At 35.2% G+C, this 15586-nt stretch overlaps 1 protein-coding gene and 1 pseudogene across 1 annotated transcript in view; one reads left to right on the forward strand and one right to left on the reverse strand.

Moving 5' to 3' along the window:
* The window catches only part of Ano3 (anoctamin 3), a 321996-nt gene that overhangs the window by 145900 nt on the left and 160510 nt on the right, over positions 1-15586 (forward strand). The window contains exon 5 of the mRNA XM_027422285.2: positions 10626-10741. Coding sequence (XP_027278086.2) covers positions 10626-10741 — 116 coding nt within the window. The remainder of the gene's footprint in view (positions 1-10625; positions 10742-15586) is intronic.
* LOC103161911 lies at positions 9545-10396 on the reverse strand (annotated as a pseudogene).

A 15586-nucleotide genomic window follows, 5' to 3' on the forward strand; every position in this document is an offset into this window, starting at 1 on the left:
AGAATTGAAAACCCTGATATTACCCCACACACCTATGAACACCTGATTTTTGACAAACAATCCAAATGTATACGATGGAACAAAGAGAACATGTTCAACAAATGGTGCTGCCATAACTGGTTGCAGACATGTAGAAGACTGCAGTTAGACCCAAGCCTATCGCCTTGCACAACACTTAAGTCAAAATGGATCAAAGATCTCAACATAAATCCAGCTACACTGAACCTACCTATTAGAAGACAAAGTGGGAAATACCATTGAATTAATCGGTACAGAAGACTGCTTCCTGAACATTACACATGTAGAACAGACACTGAGGTCAACAATTAATAAATTGGACCTCCTGAAACTGAGAAGCTTCTGTAAGGCAAACGAGACAGTCAGCAAGACAAAACGGCAGTCCACAGACTGGGAAAAGATGTTCACCAACCCCACATCTGACAGAGGGCTGATTTCCAAAATATACAAAGAACTCAAGAAGCTAGTCCCCCAAACACCAAACAACCCAATTAAAAAGTGAGGTACAGAACTAAATAGACAATTCTCAATAGAGGAATCTAAAATGGCTAAAAGACACATGAGAAAGTGTTCAACATCCTTAGCCATCAGGGAAATGCAAATCAAAACAAATCTTACTCCTGTCAGAGTGGCTAAAATCAAAAATACCAAGGACAGTTTATGCTGGAGAAGATGCAGAGAAAGAGAAACACTCCTCCACTGCTGGTGGGAGTGCCAGCTTGCACAGCCACTGTGGAAATCAGTATGGCGAATCCTCAAGAAAATGGGAATGAGTCTACCACAATATCCAGCAATTCCACTCCTAGGCCTATACCCAAAAGAAGCACATTCATATAACAAGGACATCTGTTCAACCATGTTCATAGCAGTTCATGTAATAGCCAGAAACTGGAAGCAGCCTAGATGCCCCTCAACTGAAGAATCCATAGAGAAATTGTGGTGCATTTACACTACTCAGCAGAAAAAAACAACGGAATCTTGAAATTTGCAGGAAAATGGATGGATCTCAAGGAAACCATTCTGAGCGAGGTAACCCAATCACAAAAAGACAAACATGATATGTACTCACTCATATGTGGACCTGCTTTATGATACATAGTAGTGACCATGATTTATCAGAGCTGTTTTTAATGATATTGCTCAGAATGGTTTCCTCCCAGATGATGACTGAGAAGCTAATTTAAAAAAAAAAATGGTGCCAAGTACCACAAGAGTAACAGAACTGTACTGTTTTCTGGGATTTTGTTTTTTACTTTTTTGTTGTTGTTTGTTTGTTTCTTTGTTTTTTTGTTTTTGTTTTTTTGCTTTTTGTTTTTTTTTTTTGTTTTGTTTTAAATGGAGTGTGCTGGATGTCTCTACAATTTTGTTCAAATAACTGCAGAACCTGGAAAGGCTGTTGCTGCTGTTGCTGCATAACATATTGCATATATATATATATATATATATATATATATATATATATATATATATATATGCTAATTGAAACTCAAATATGTGATGAATCCAAGGTGTTTCAGTGAGTGCTCACCTGTGCATGCAAATTTGATTTCATCTTTAGTAAGTAGTAAAGTTATATGCTTGCCAAAAAAAAAAATAAGTGACACACTGGAAGACAAATGTCACACAATTTCAATTTTATGTGTAACCTAGAAATGATGAACTTATGGGAACAGAGAGCAGAATTGTGGCTATTAGGCTTCAATGTGGGTTTTTAACAATGGGGAAACGATTGGTTTAAGGATATAAAACTGCAGTTGGACAAGAGGCATGGACTCTGTGAAGTCTTGAGGTCTACTGAGAGCATGATAAATATGGTTGATAACAATATGCTATATTTTAAAAGTTGTGAGATAGTATACTTTAAGTGTTCTCAAAACAAAAATGATGAATATGTGTGATATAACATGTTAATTGGTTTAATTTTGCCATGCCATTGTGAACATACTGTATTCTGTATCATAATTGTGCATGACTTTATTTATGAGCTAAATAAATGAATGGAAAAAATAGGAACAGGGCATTCATTATTCAGTCTCAGAGATTTATTCTCCAGACACACTTAGGAAAAGACAGCCCTTTCAACCTGAGATAGAAGTAAGAGCTAGTGACTGGTTGCTTTACTTTTCTGATCTTCAGCTTGAAACCAGATATCTGTCTCTGGGATTTTACTATTTGTGTTACATCCAAAAGCTTTAAATCATTGTACATACTGGTGTGAAATAACATCTTCCTTTTGAACCCTTGGTCACAGGAGACATTACATCACATAAAAATAGAAAATCACATACTTTGTAATCTTTTCTTTCTGGATTGATGCCTCTATGACTGTCAATTTGATGATCATATTTACAATCTACTGTTTCCAGCATTTACATTTAATAAATACATGAAACTTATATAGTCCTGTTACATTTTTCCCTCTTTGAACATTCTATTGCTTGAAAGTATCCAGAATGCTGCATGGTATTCTACTTTTTTGTAGGAGACAGTAACATGCACAGTGGCTGGAAATCCAGAGTATAAAAGTAGAGCAGAAGTTCTCCAATTCTGCCACTCATGGGATGGAAGACTTCAAGTTTTGGTTTTAATATTCTAAAGGCTGAAATTCAAGTTTGTTAACATGAATTTTAAGGATGTGATGAAATAATGCATGACACTGACACCTATTTCTGTTGCTCCAGCCATGATTACCAAGACTGCTGCTATCTTTTTTATATGTCATATTCATTAAAAACGTCTTTTTCTTTTAAAATGACTCTTTGGTCTGACCAGTATGAGCATCACTATCACCAAGATGCAAACATACCCTCCCTTTCCAGTCTTTCAAAGGGCTTAGTTAGTGTCTTTCCTCTTCCTTTGGCACCTCAGTCTATTCTTTTCCTTGCAGTATTGGTTTTATTAAAATAAAGATCATGTGATTCTACTCCTCAAATGAATTCTGGTGTTATCCTATTTAACTAAGATAATGATAAAAGCTGTTCAAACCTCTATAGATTCCACTCTAATCCCTGCACTGCCAATCTTAGATAACACTATGCCATGCCCTTCTCCTCCCCTCCCCCAATACCTTCACTCCCGTTGTCTGTGGTCATTCAGGATCTCATACTCTACCTCAGAAAGATGCCCCTAGTAGTATCCTTTACCAGTATCCTGCTTCCACAGAAATTCACTTACCTCAATGACATTTTATTCCAGGTTTATTCTTGTTGGCAGTGCTTAGTGACCTTTTAAAAATCACTAGTCTTGCCCTACCCAATACTTCGTTTCCCATCTTCTTTTCTGGTTTCTATTTCTCATTGATTATATCAGCTTCCAATATGTGTGTTGTTTTTTTCTTTATCGTTGTCAAGTTCATTATGGTAGGAAATGAATTTATTGTGCTAAGTACTCTATCCAGCTAGGATCATCTAACATACACTGTTGAACTAAATATATTTACTTATTGGATGAAGAAAAACTGTCACTAGGATAGGAAATAACAGGGCTGGGTTGGCCTCTGGCGTCTTTTTGACTCACAGGCCAGTACATGCTCCCCAGTGTTACTTATTTTTACTTTCTCCTGTTTAACCACACTTGGGTATCCTGCTTGCTGTCTTATGTGGGAAGAAAAAAAAAAGATGGGCACAAGAAGGCAAGGAAGAAACAGACATACTAGCCCCTCCATACTGTTCAAATAAAAAGGCAAGTTGGGGGGATTAGGGATTTGGTAATTTCTCAAATAAAGTATAAAAAGGCAGCTTTCTTCTATTACATATAACAGCAAGAGACAAGTCTACAATTTGCATGTTTTACTGTCACTGGATTAAGTCTTCCAGTTTTCTGTGTAACTTTCTGCTCATCCTCATCATATCTGCATGGAAATATCCTTACTGCACACTTTATTAAATTAACACCACCAATTATGATATCGCCTGTTTAATTCCCTACTATTACTCTGTTTTCTCCAATGTCATAGTCATACAACATAGTTTTCTTAATTAGAATATTTTCTTCTCTTTCATGTAAGTTTTATGAAGGAAAAGTTGTGTTTAAGTCTTTTAGTTAGAGAGGTTTTTTAATGACTAAATAAATGAGATGTAATATCTACAGGTAACATTATTTAATATTCACAAATATCAGCTTGAAAATCATACTTAGACATACTTCATTTTATATATCTTATTAGCATTATAGCTCTTCATGCTAGTTCATTTTCAGGCTACTAGTTTTATTATTAAATATAAAGTGGCCTTAGAAACTATAGAGCCTCTGGGTAGTAGATCAGTACTTATCCATAACATACAAATGGGTATTGGGAGCCCATTATACACATGGGGGAGGGCCTAGGCACTTTTCCAAATGATATGACAGACTCTGAAGATGTGCCATGGAAAGCCTGACCCTCCCTAGGGAGAAGAAATGGAATGGTATAGGCTGTTAGGGTAGCGAGGGGAGGAGAGGAAGGAGAAGGAACTGGGATTGTCATGTAAAAGAAGCTTTTTTCTCATTTAAATAAAAAAATGGAAGAAAAAATAAAATACTTGTAAAAAATAATATACTTCACAAAGTTATTAAGTTAAAGGAAACAGAGCATATCAAGTTTCTGGCTGTGATCAAATAGTAATTGTCAATCGGAGGATCATTTTTCTGGTCCTAGTATCATATTGAGGTTAAATAAAAATGTAATCACTAGATTTCTGGTTCAGGTTCCCCTGCCCTGCTCAGGAACACCTGACACCGGGGTTCTGCTCACTGGATCTATACTTGGCAGCGGGATCCAACACACCCAAAGACTGCAAAGGCCCAAGTACCAGTCTTGCCTCCATCCATGAGAAGAAGACAGACATCAGAATATTGGAACAGTTTGCATCTACCAGAAGGGAAGATGCATACCCTGGTGGTCCCATGTCCACCAGGAGGTGAAGAGACTCCTGCTACACCCACTGGAAAAAAGGATGAGAAGAAAACAATATAAAAATAATTTAACAACAGAAAAACCAATATACCACTGGAGACAAGGGACCATACACCAACAAGACTTGAACATCACAATGCAGATGAAGCAGGAGATAATGACCTTAAAATAATCTTCATGAAAATGATAGAGGGCCTCAAAGAGGATATGAGAAAATCACTTTAAGAAATGGAAGAAAAACAAACCAAAAAATACAAGATATCAACAAATCTTTCAAGGAAACAGTTGAAAACCAAAAAACTGAGAGAAAATAAAGAAAGCACAATCTGAGGGAATGCTGGAAATAGAAGAGATGGATAAATGATCAGGAACTGCAGATGCAAGCTTAACCAACAGAATGCAAGAGATGGAAGAGAGAATCTTGGGAGTTGAAGATACACTAGGAGAAATAGACTCATCAACCAAAGAAAATCTTTGGTCCAACAAAACCCATAAAACAAAACTTCCAGGAAATATGGGATACCAGGAAAAGACCAAACCTAAGAATAATAGGTATAGAAGAAGGTGAAGAAATCCAACTCAAAGACGCAGGAAACATATTCAACAAAATCATAGAAGAAAACTTATCCAACCTAAAGAAAGAAATGCCAATGAAAGTACAAGAAGGCTACAGAACACCAAATAGAGTGGACCAGAAAAAAGTCTCCTCCTCACATAATAATGAAATCCCCAAACATACAGAATAAACAGAAAATATTAAGAGCAGCAAAATAAAAGGTCAAATAGCATATAAAGGCAACCTATCAGAATTACACCTGACTTTTCCATGGAAACTCTGAAAGCCAGAAGAACCTGGATAGATAGTCTACCTACATTAAGAGAACACTGATGCCAGCCCAGACTACTATACCCAGCAAAACTTTCAATCAACATAGATGGAGAAAACAAGATATTCCATGACAAAACCATATTCAAACAATACATATCCACTAATCCAGCCCTACAGAAAGTTCTGGAAGGAAATCTGCAACCCAAGAAAGTTAATTACAACCAGAAAAAATGTAGGCAATAGATAATCCTACTTTATCAACAGCCAAAAGAAAAAAGGGATGGAAACCCACACATAATTTCACCACCAACACCAAATCCAAAACAAACAAGAATGAACAATCAATGGTCATTAATATCCCTCAATATTAATGGTCTTAACTCGCCTATAAAAAGGCACAGGTTACTAGAATGTATAAGAAGACAGAATCCATCCTTCTGCTGCATACAAGAAACACACCTCAACTTCAAAGACAGATGGTACCTAAGAATTAAAGGTTGGGAAAAGATTTTTCCAATCAAATGTACCCAAGAAACAAGTGGGGGTAGCAATCCTAATATACAAGAAATTGTACTTTAAACTAAAATCAATCAAAAGAGATGAAGGAGGTAACTTCCTACTCATCACAGGAGAAATAAATCAGGGTGAAGTCTCAATTCTGAACATTAATACCCCAAATACAAAGGCATCCACGTTCATAAAAGAAACTTTACTAAAACTCAAATCACATATGAAACCGCACACACTTATAGTGGGAGACTTCAACACCCCATTCTCACCAATGGACAGGAACATCAAATTTAACAAAGAAACTAATAAAAGTCATGGCACAATTGGGCTTAACAGACATCTATAGAACATTCCATCCAAATACAAAACAATACACCTTCTTCTCAGCGCCACATGGAACCTCTAAAATCCACCACATACTTGGCAACATAGCAAAACTTAACAGGTACAAAAAAATTAAAATAGCCCCTGTATCTTTTCAGAACACCATGCTTTAAAGTTAGAATTCAACAACACAAATTGAAGAAAACCTACACTCTCATGGAAATTAAGTAACACCCAATTGCACAATTCCTGGGTTGAGGAAGAAAAAAAAAATAAAGATATCCTAGAATTCAATGAGAATGCAGACACAATATACCCAAACTAATGGGACACTTTAGAACCAGTGCTAATAGGAAAGTTCATACCGCTAAGTGCCCACATGAAGAAACAGGAGAAAAATCACACTAGAGAATTAACAGCACAAATGAAAGCTCTGGAACACAAAGAAGCCAAAACACCCAGAGGATTAGAGGTCAGGCAATAATCAAATTGAAGCCTGAAATCAATAAAGTGGAAACTAGGAGAACAACACAAAGAATCAATGAAACAAAGAGTTGGTTCTTTGAGAAGGTTAACAAGATAAACAAACATTTATCCAAACTTACCAAATGGCAGAGAGTGAACATGCAAATTAATAAAATCAGGAATGATAATGGGGACATAACAACAGACAGAGAGGAAATTCAGAGAATCATCAGGTCATACTTCGAAAACCTGTATTCCTCAAAATTCAAAAATCTAAAGGAAATGGACAATTTTCTGGATAGATTTCTCTTACCAAATTAAATCAAGAACAGATAAGCAACTTGAATAGACCTATAACACCTAATGAAATAGAAGTCATCAAAAGTCTCCCAACCAAAAAAAGCTCAGGACCAGATGGCTTCAGTGCAGAATTCCACCACAAATTCAAGGAACAGCTAACACCAATTCTCAAAATATTCCACACAATAGAATCAGAAGGGTCATTGCCAAACTCTTTTTACAAGGCTTCAATAACCTTGATACCCAAGCCACACAAAGACACAACTAAGAAAGAGAACTACAGACAAATATCCCTCATGAACATTGTGCAAAAAGACTCAATGAAATACTGGCAAATTGAATCCAAGAACATATCGGAGAAATCATCCACCATGATCAAGTAGGCTTCATCCCAGGGATGCAAGGATGGTTCAACATACGAAAATCCATCAATACAATCCACCATATAAACAGACTCAGAAAAAAAAAAAAAAACACATGATCATCTCACTAGATGCCATAAAGGTTTTTGACAAAATCCAACACCCCTTCATGATAAAGGTCTTGGAGAGATCAGGGATAACAGGAACATACATTAACATAATAAAAGCAATATACAGCAAGCCAAGAGTCAACATCAAATTAAATAGAGAGAAACTCAATGCAATTCCTCTAAAATCAGGGACAAGACAAGGCTGTCCACTCTCTCCATACCTCTTCATTATTGTCCTTGAAGTTCTATCTAGAGCAATAAGACAACAAAAGGAGATCAAGGGAATTCAAAGCAGAAAGGAAGAAGTCAAACTTTCACTATTTTCACATGATTGATAGTCTACATAAGTGACCCAAAAAACTCTGCCATGGATATCCTACAGCTGATAAACACCTTCAGCAAAGTGGCAGGATACAAGATTAACTAAAAAAAAATCTGTAGCCCTACTATATACAGATGATACATTTGTGGAGAAAGAATTCAGAGAAACATCACCCTTTACAATTGCCACAAACAACATAAAATACCTTGGGGTAACGCTAACCAAACATTATATTAATGTTGATGCCACAGTAGTTTCATATGTATCATAACTTAATATGTATTTAGAGTTGATAATTAAATAAATTACTCTCTTTGAGAGTAACATTGCTTTTCTTCCCTACATCAAGCAAATTAGCTGAATTCTTGAAAATACAGTATACAGTCATCCATGTAAAATTCATGTTTGATTGCTATGAACAAATTTTATAAGATAACTATATCAAAAACTCTTACCTCTTTGAAAATATCAAATATATAGCATTTAATGAGGTAATTGTTCTTGTGAAATGTGAATTGTGTAAAATTCTTCTAGAGTTATTTACCATAGCTACAGCCATCATAGATATTTCCTATTTTGTAATCTATATTAATTATTACTTATAGGCATCTTATATAATTGACCTTATAATTTCCTATAGTTTTATTATTCTAATCATTTAAATGTTTATACTTTGTTGACAGTTGCAATTTTAAATCACCTTATTTATATATTCTTCATAATATGAGTTATCATATCTTTTGTAGTTTACTTTTATAGATATCTTTAACCCTTTAGCCAAACTCAGATTTCTAAAACTACTCAAATTTTAAGAAAATAAAGCCCAAATTAATTTATTTGTAATATTAAAAAATTGTTGAGAATCTACTTATTACAAATATATCCATCTAAAACTTCAAATCAGATGATGTGTACAAAATAGTTTTCATGGCTGTGGGTGTGTATTTAAAGTCTTGTATTCATGAAGAAGCAGTGGGGCTCATTTCACATAGAAGTCATTCTCCACCTTGGCATTAAGACAGCAATTGACAGCAGGCATTGCATGATTGTTTTTGAGCTTATCTTTTGGATTGATGGTTATGTAAACATTTTGTCTGACTAAACTTGAGAAACTTAAAAAATACAAAAAAAATTTAATAAAGATTTTATTGAGAATTCATGGGATGGTGGTTATCTCCCCTCATTGTGAGGGAGGGCTGATACTTTAGGAAATCACTGAGAATCACACACTGCATCAACACACCTGGGCCAATACAGTGACAGGGATAGCCCTTCAGTCTCCCTTAATGTAAGAAAATAGGTGCAGAGGAACAAAAATGCTGGAGTAAGGGTGGGGTGTGCTTGACCTGCTTCTTAAAACTAGAGAAGATAGTATCCACATCTCTGGAGGTGAGCTCATGATGTCCACACTCATTTCTTACCCTTGAAGAGGCTGTCGCTTCCCAGAGTACAGTCTTCATCCTGTAGAAGCTGCACTAGGTTGACAGCAGCAACATGTTTGTGACATGGAAATCCTCTTAGAGAGGTTCTGGGTGGACCAGATCTTTCTGAGCTCTATGCAGCCAGGATTCTTGCTCAGTGATTCATGGAGCATCTTGGCAGCCTCAGCCTCCTGCTCAGCCTGCACTATTTTTTCTTGCTGTTCCTGCTTTACATTTTCTACCAAAAATAGAGCCCACAGGACTTCCCACTGGGCCACTTGTTTGACTTCTATGGCAGCTGGTTATTCTTGGCTAAAGCTCAAATCAGTGATAACTACATCACCTAGGATATGGCTGAAGTCTTTGGTGTGCTCTGAAAGTTTTTTTGGGGGGATCAAAGGTGATACCTGGGCCTACTGGGTAATCACCTATGATGCTGTAAATCTGGCCACCACACTCTTGAGCACCTTGTTGACAATGGACAGCAGCACTCACTCCTAGTAGTCTGCCCTAGGCTCTGGTACATGCTGGAGAGCTCATTAACTTCAGGTTAAACACCACACACTAAGTAATGTTTGCCATCTTCAGGACTTTTGAGTCTGTGGTAGAGGAGATTTTTTAGGGTGTGATCCAAATGTTATGACACTGGAACCAGGAGATACAGAAGTGAAGACCTCTGGAATTGTATACTGCTGCATGTCACCAATCTGATTAAAGAAGATGGTTCTGTGATGACTTTCCAATGTGAACATGGATTCATTGACACCCTTGCCGTGGCCCCCAGTAGCAGTTGCACCACCATGGCCCTGCCACGAGCCCTCAGGGACAGGCATCCCACCATGTCATTCAAGTTCTACATCATGTCTGATCCTCCTGAAGCTGTGGCAACAGATGTCAAGAAAGCGTGAGCACCCATTTCTACCCCACTCTGTTTTGGAGACTATGGCCTGCACATGAGCATCAGGGATCATGGTGCTTGCCAAAAAAACAGATTTTTAAATGATGTATTTTCTGTGTCATATGGGTAAACAAAAATTAATGTAACTTTCTCTTTTTATTTATTGTTTCAGCTCTTGGAAAAGATAAGGATTACATGGATGAATCTGAACATGCCAACTATGACCGATCTCGTCTCCTTAATGACTTTGTTATCAAAAATAAGCCTGAATCCAAGACAAAATCAAAGGTAATTAAAACTGAATTATCAATGCATAATTTTTGCAAAGTAATTTTAAAATATTTGAACATTAGTTGGTATGATTGGATTTATGCTGGAAAACCTGGAGGCTCATAATATGGTTCTTAAAGGATTCAAGCATGAAAATCTATTGACATCATAATTATTTGTATTATTAAGCAATTATTTTATTATTTAACATTTCCAAAATTACCACTTTATTTTTACTTTATTCTTTAATTTTCAACATTTATTTTAATTAAAATATAATTAAATCATCCTCACCATCCCTAAACCTCCTCTGTGTCCCTTAATTTCCTTCTCTAATTCATGACCTCTTTTTCTTTAATTATTTTTCTTAAACACACAAAAATGTATATATACATATAATGAGAAAATATATAAATACAACTTTATGAGTCTATCTAGTGTTGCTTATATGTATAAGCTTTTAAGGCTGACATTGAGAAAACTGCTTATTTCCTTTCACAATTGTCATTAGTTGACTGTAGCTCTTCATTTAGGGTTAGTGTCCTGTGAGATGTCTCCCATTTCAATGACATGTCAAATAGTGTTCAAGTGTTGTTCAGGCAGGTCCTACTTCTCAGATATCATAGGTATAGCTTACCCTCATAATGAGGAAGATACAGTCTTAGAGCAGATTTCCTGATCTTTGATTTTTACTATTGTGCTATGCCCTCTTCTGTGTTGTTCCCTGTGCCATATATGTATAAATATTCAGTTGTTCTTTACACTTGGGTCAGATGAGAGCTGCACTTAGATATGGGTATAAGATGTGTATTGTAATGAAGTTAGGAATAATACTAGCTTACAAATGCAACAGTAGTATACTCTCTTCTGAGATCCATAATTGAATATATTGATGGAACGCAATGTGGTATTTCAATGCATTGTGTATTTTAATGATAATGTATTAATTTGAATATCACTGTTAACATTTTCTAGTTATTTATGGGAAGAACACTCAAAATTCTTTCTTATAGTTATTCTGACATATCGAAAATATTCTTATTAACTGTAGCTACCCTATAGCACAATAGAAAACTGCATGTAATTCTCCTATCAAATTGTGGCACTGTACCTGTCAGGCATAATTATTTAAACACCAAATAGAAGCCATAAAGTTGTTTGTTAATAATTCTGATTTGGAATTAGTCCTAGTTCTTATATTTTTCTACTCAAAGTTAACATATGAACATAGTTTTATACTATAAAACTTAATATACTTTGAATTCCAATTCCGTTCATTATTAGATATAGTGACCTATACATATTAATTATACACAATGACTTTGTTCTTATCTGTAAGTTAAACATACTGCCTGCTTAACATAAAACATGAGATGACTTTATGAAAGGTTCTAGGGAATAGCAAAGACTGAGTGCATGCCAGAATTTTTGCAACTTGGAGGCTGAGAATGAAGCATTATAATCATATTTTCCCAACAAATAAAATAATGAAATATAGTTCAGGTTTAAAACTCTTTAGTTCACTGTTCCCAAAATTCCTCAAATTCAAAGCTTTTACAGACTTTTAAAGGCATCTGAATGAGACCATTCAAAATCAAATTGCTGGTGATTATTTTCATCATAATAACGGCAACTAACATATCTCCTCCTTGATGTTCAACTGCCCATTTTGATTATTTTCAGCATTGTAACTGAACTGATTCACATATCTTCCTTAATTTTAGATAAATACTATCTCAGAACAAGCTCCCCGCCCCTGTTCCTGTTAAAGTGCGAGGGTTTCTAGAAAAAGATGGGGGAAATGAAGGAAAGCAGGGAAAGAGGAAAGGAGGGAGGGAAAGGGAAGGAAGGAATTTGAATATTTAACATAGTCTAAGAAATCGCTTAATTTTCAATAGATCTTGCATAGGTATTTCTCATGTCCTTGAACATAATTTTCTCTGTGATGTTTAGTTTGATTAGATTAAATTAATTTTATCTTTAGTAGTCACTACTAAGGCACTTATAAAGAAATATAGCAGAATTTAAATATAACCACAGTTTCAGGAATGAGACAAAACTTTAATAAATATATTCCAATTTAATTATTTTTACAACAATTAATATTCCTATGGGTTTTGTTAGCACTTTTTCTTAAATTGGTTTTTCAATCATATTTCTTCACTATGTGGCTCATATACTTCCTTGTATCAGATAAGTATTATGTGAAGTGGATTGAGAAGAATTATAAGAGAAATCCAGTGTTCCTCAATATGCTTTTGTCATCTACTGAATGACACAGTATACACTAAGTAATTAGAAAATGATTTTAAAATTCATTTTCTGTATTATTTGCCTATCTATGATTTACCACCTGGTAACAGTTAAATCATTGTTTAATTTGCTCAAATAGTCATGTCCCATTTACCATTTTTTCATTAGACTTGAACCTTAGAAAGTTCAAGTTAAAATAATTAGTAAAACTTGGGTGAAAATATCTGTGAGTATCATACAAGAAAATAGAATAAGTTCAATAGAAGAAATAAAATAATTAGTTTAATCAAATAAAACTTATTCAAATACACTACTGAATTTGTGGGATTGCATACCTCCAACTTTACTTTCCTATGAAAACAATCTCCAGTGGTCTAGGACATTCACACTTTCAACTATCAAAGGATATTCACTTTTATCCATTGCATATAGGTGAGAATAAGCATGAATTCCATTTCATAAAAGATTTCAATTGCATAAAGAATAATAACAGATTTTTGGAGGGTATAATAATCTGGTTTAATTTAGCCATGCCATTGTGAACATACTGTATTCTGTATCATAATTGTGCATGACTTTACTTATGAGCTAAATAAATGAATGAAAAAAAAGGAAAAAAAAGATCAGATCAGCTCCACTAGAAGAATGGGTTTTGCATGCAGCCAACATTGACTATAATGTACAAGATACTGGAGCTTAGGTAGGAGAAGCCATTTCAAAAGGTTTTAAAAGGCAAAAGAAGATGAAAAGTTCTAGAGGTGAGGAAGCAAGGGCTTCGAAAAAAATAATCTGCCCTGAGGATATTGTATGTAGGATCTCAAAAAACAAATAAGTGATCTAAATTTGATTTATTTGCACTATTATCTGAGTATTATGTTTTGCAAATCTGCTGTCTTTCTTCACATATTACTCTTAAATGATAACTTATGTGTGTAAACTATGTATAATGTCTCATATCTGTAATCTGTGTATTCTGGAGCATGAGGTAGGAAAACTGCTAACAAGTTTAAGGTCATTCTGTTCTACATAGCAAGCAACAAGTTAGTTAAGCCCATATTGCAACTTCATAAGACAAGTGAGAAAGAAAGAAAGAAAGAAAGAAAGAAAGAAAGAAAGAAAGAAAGAAAGAAAGAAAGAAGGAAAGGAAGAAAGAAAGGAAAATAACAGATAGATAGTGTAGGGAGACACCGTAACCATGCCTCCTAAGGTCTGGCTACAGGTGTGCCTGACCACGCCTGTCAAGGTGTGGTCAAGGTGAGGTCAAAGTTATGTGGCATGGGTTCTTAAGGACTGCAAGTACATGGAACACTCTCTTTTGCTGCTGCCCCTACTCCCTGGCCTCGCTGATCTGGCTTGTGTTTGGCTAGTATTTTTCTGAATAAAGGTATCTTGAATCTACAAGCATTCTCGTTCACTTGGCACCCAACATGGGGTGGTGTCTCCCTACAAGATAGATAGATAGATAGATAGATAGATAGATAGATAGATAGATAGATGATAGGTAGGTAGACACAGATTTTAAGTTGTATTTTATAAAATTTCCAGGCTTCATTTGTGATATAATATCAACACAAATTACATATTGATATACACGTATATGTATTATATGTACATGCACAGGTTTTAATACAAAATCTTTGCCTCATGTTATGATTTACATTGGATAATTGTTCTGGTTGCATAACTATTATACATAATAAGTCAGGTGCAAAGGGAGTATGTCAGAAGCAAATATATTTATAAAGATTCAGCAGGAAAGAGCATCAATCTGAAAGGGTGACTCATGCCTACTACAAGCTACATAATGGGAAAAGACAAGTATTGGATAATAGAAAACAAATAAAGCACTATGCCAAATTATGCATCAGTCATGAACTAGGGTCAGAAGTCTAAATTCTCTCAAGTGTTATTGTATTATAACACAATTCTGTTGAGTTTTTCAGATGCAAAACCTAACAAGGAATCCTAGAGATATCTGACTAGTGGCTTGATCATTGTGTGGATGGCGTTTTAATCTGTTTTAAATTTTATTTGTTAGCCATTGTACAACATTTGTAGAGTGATCTTAAGTCCAAATGGTAAATACTTTGTTTTCATCGCCACTTTTGCTAATTTGACGCAGTAAGTTGAATGTCAAAGCCCTCATAGGCTTGGGTTGAATACTTACTTGGTGTCCAGTTGGTGGAACTGTTTGGGAAAGATTGAGATGTGTAGCCTTTTTGGAGGAGGTATGTCACTGCTGGCATGCTTTGAGGTTTCAAAGGACTCATGTCATTTCAAGTTAGCTCTCTTCTTCCTGTTTGTGGGTCAGGAGATGTGAACTCTCAGTTGCTGCTCCAAGGTTCTGCCTGCAGCTGTCCTAACCATGGTGAAGATAGTCAACTTCTATTGCTCTAGAACTATAAGATCCAAATAAGCCCTTCCTTCTCTAAGCTGCCATTACTGTGGTGTTTTATTGTAAAAGAAATATAAATAATATATTTAATAAAATTAAGTATAGCTATAAATAACTCTTTGGTTTTAGGATCCATCTTCAGAACAATGAATTGTATTTTAAATTGTATTTTACACTCCTTTTAGAGATTAAAACTTTTTAAGATATTGCCTTCT

This window comes from Cricetulus griseus, chromosome 6 (assembly GCF_003668045.3).
Source record: "Cricetulus griseus strain 17A/GY chromosome 6, alternate assembly CriGri-PICRH-1.0, whole genome shotgun sequence".
In the NCBI taxonomy this organism is placed as follows: Eukaryota; Metazoa; Chordata; class Mammalia; order Rodentia; family Cricetidae; genus Cricetulus; species Cricetulus griseus.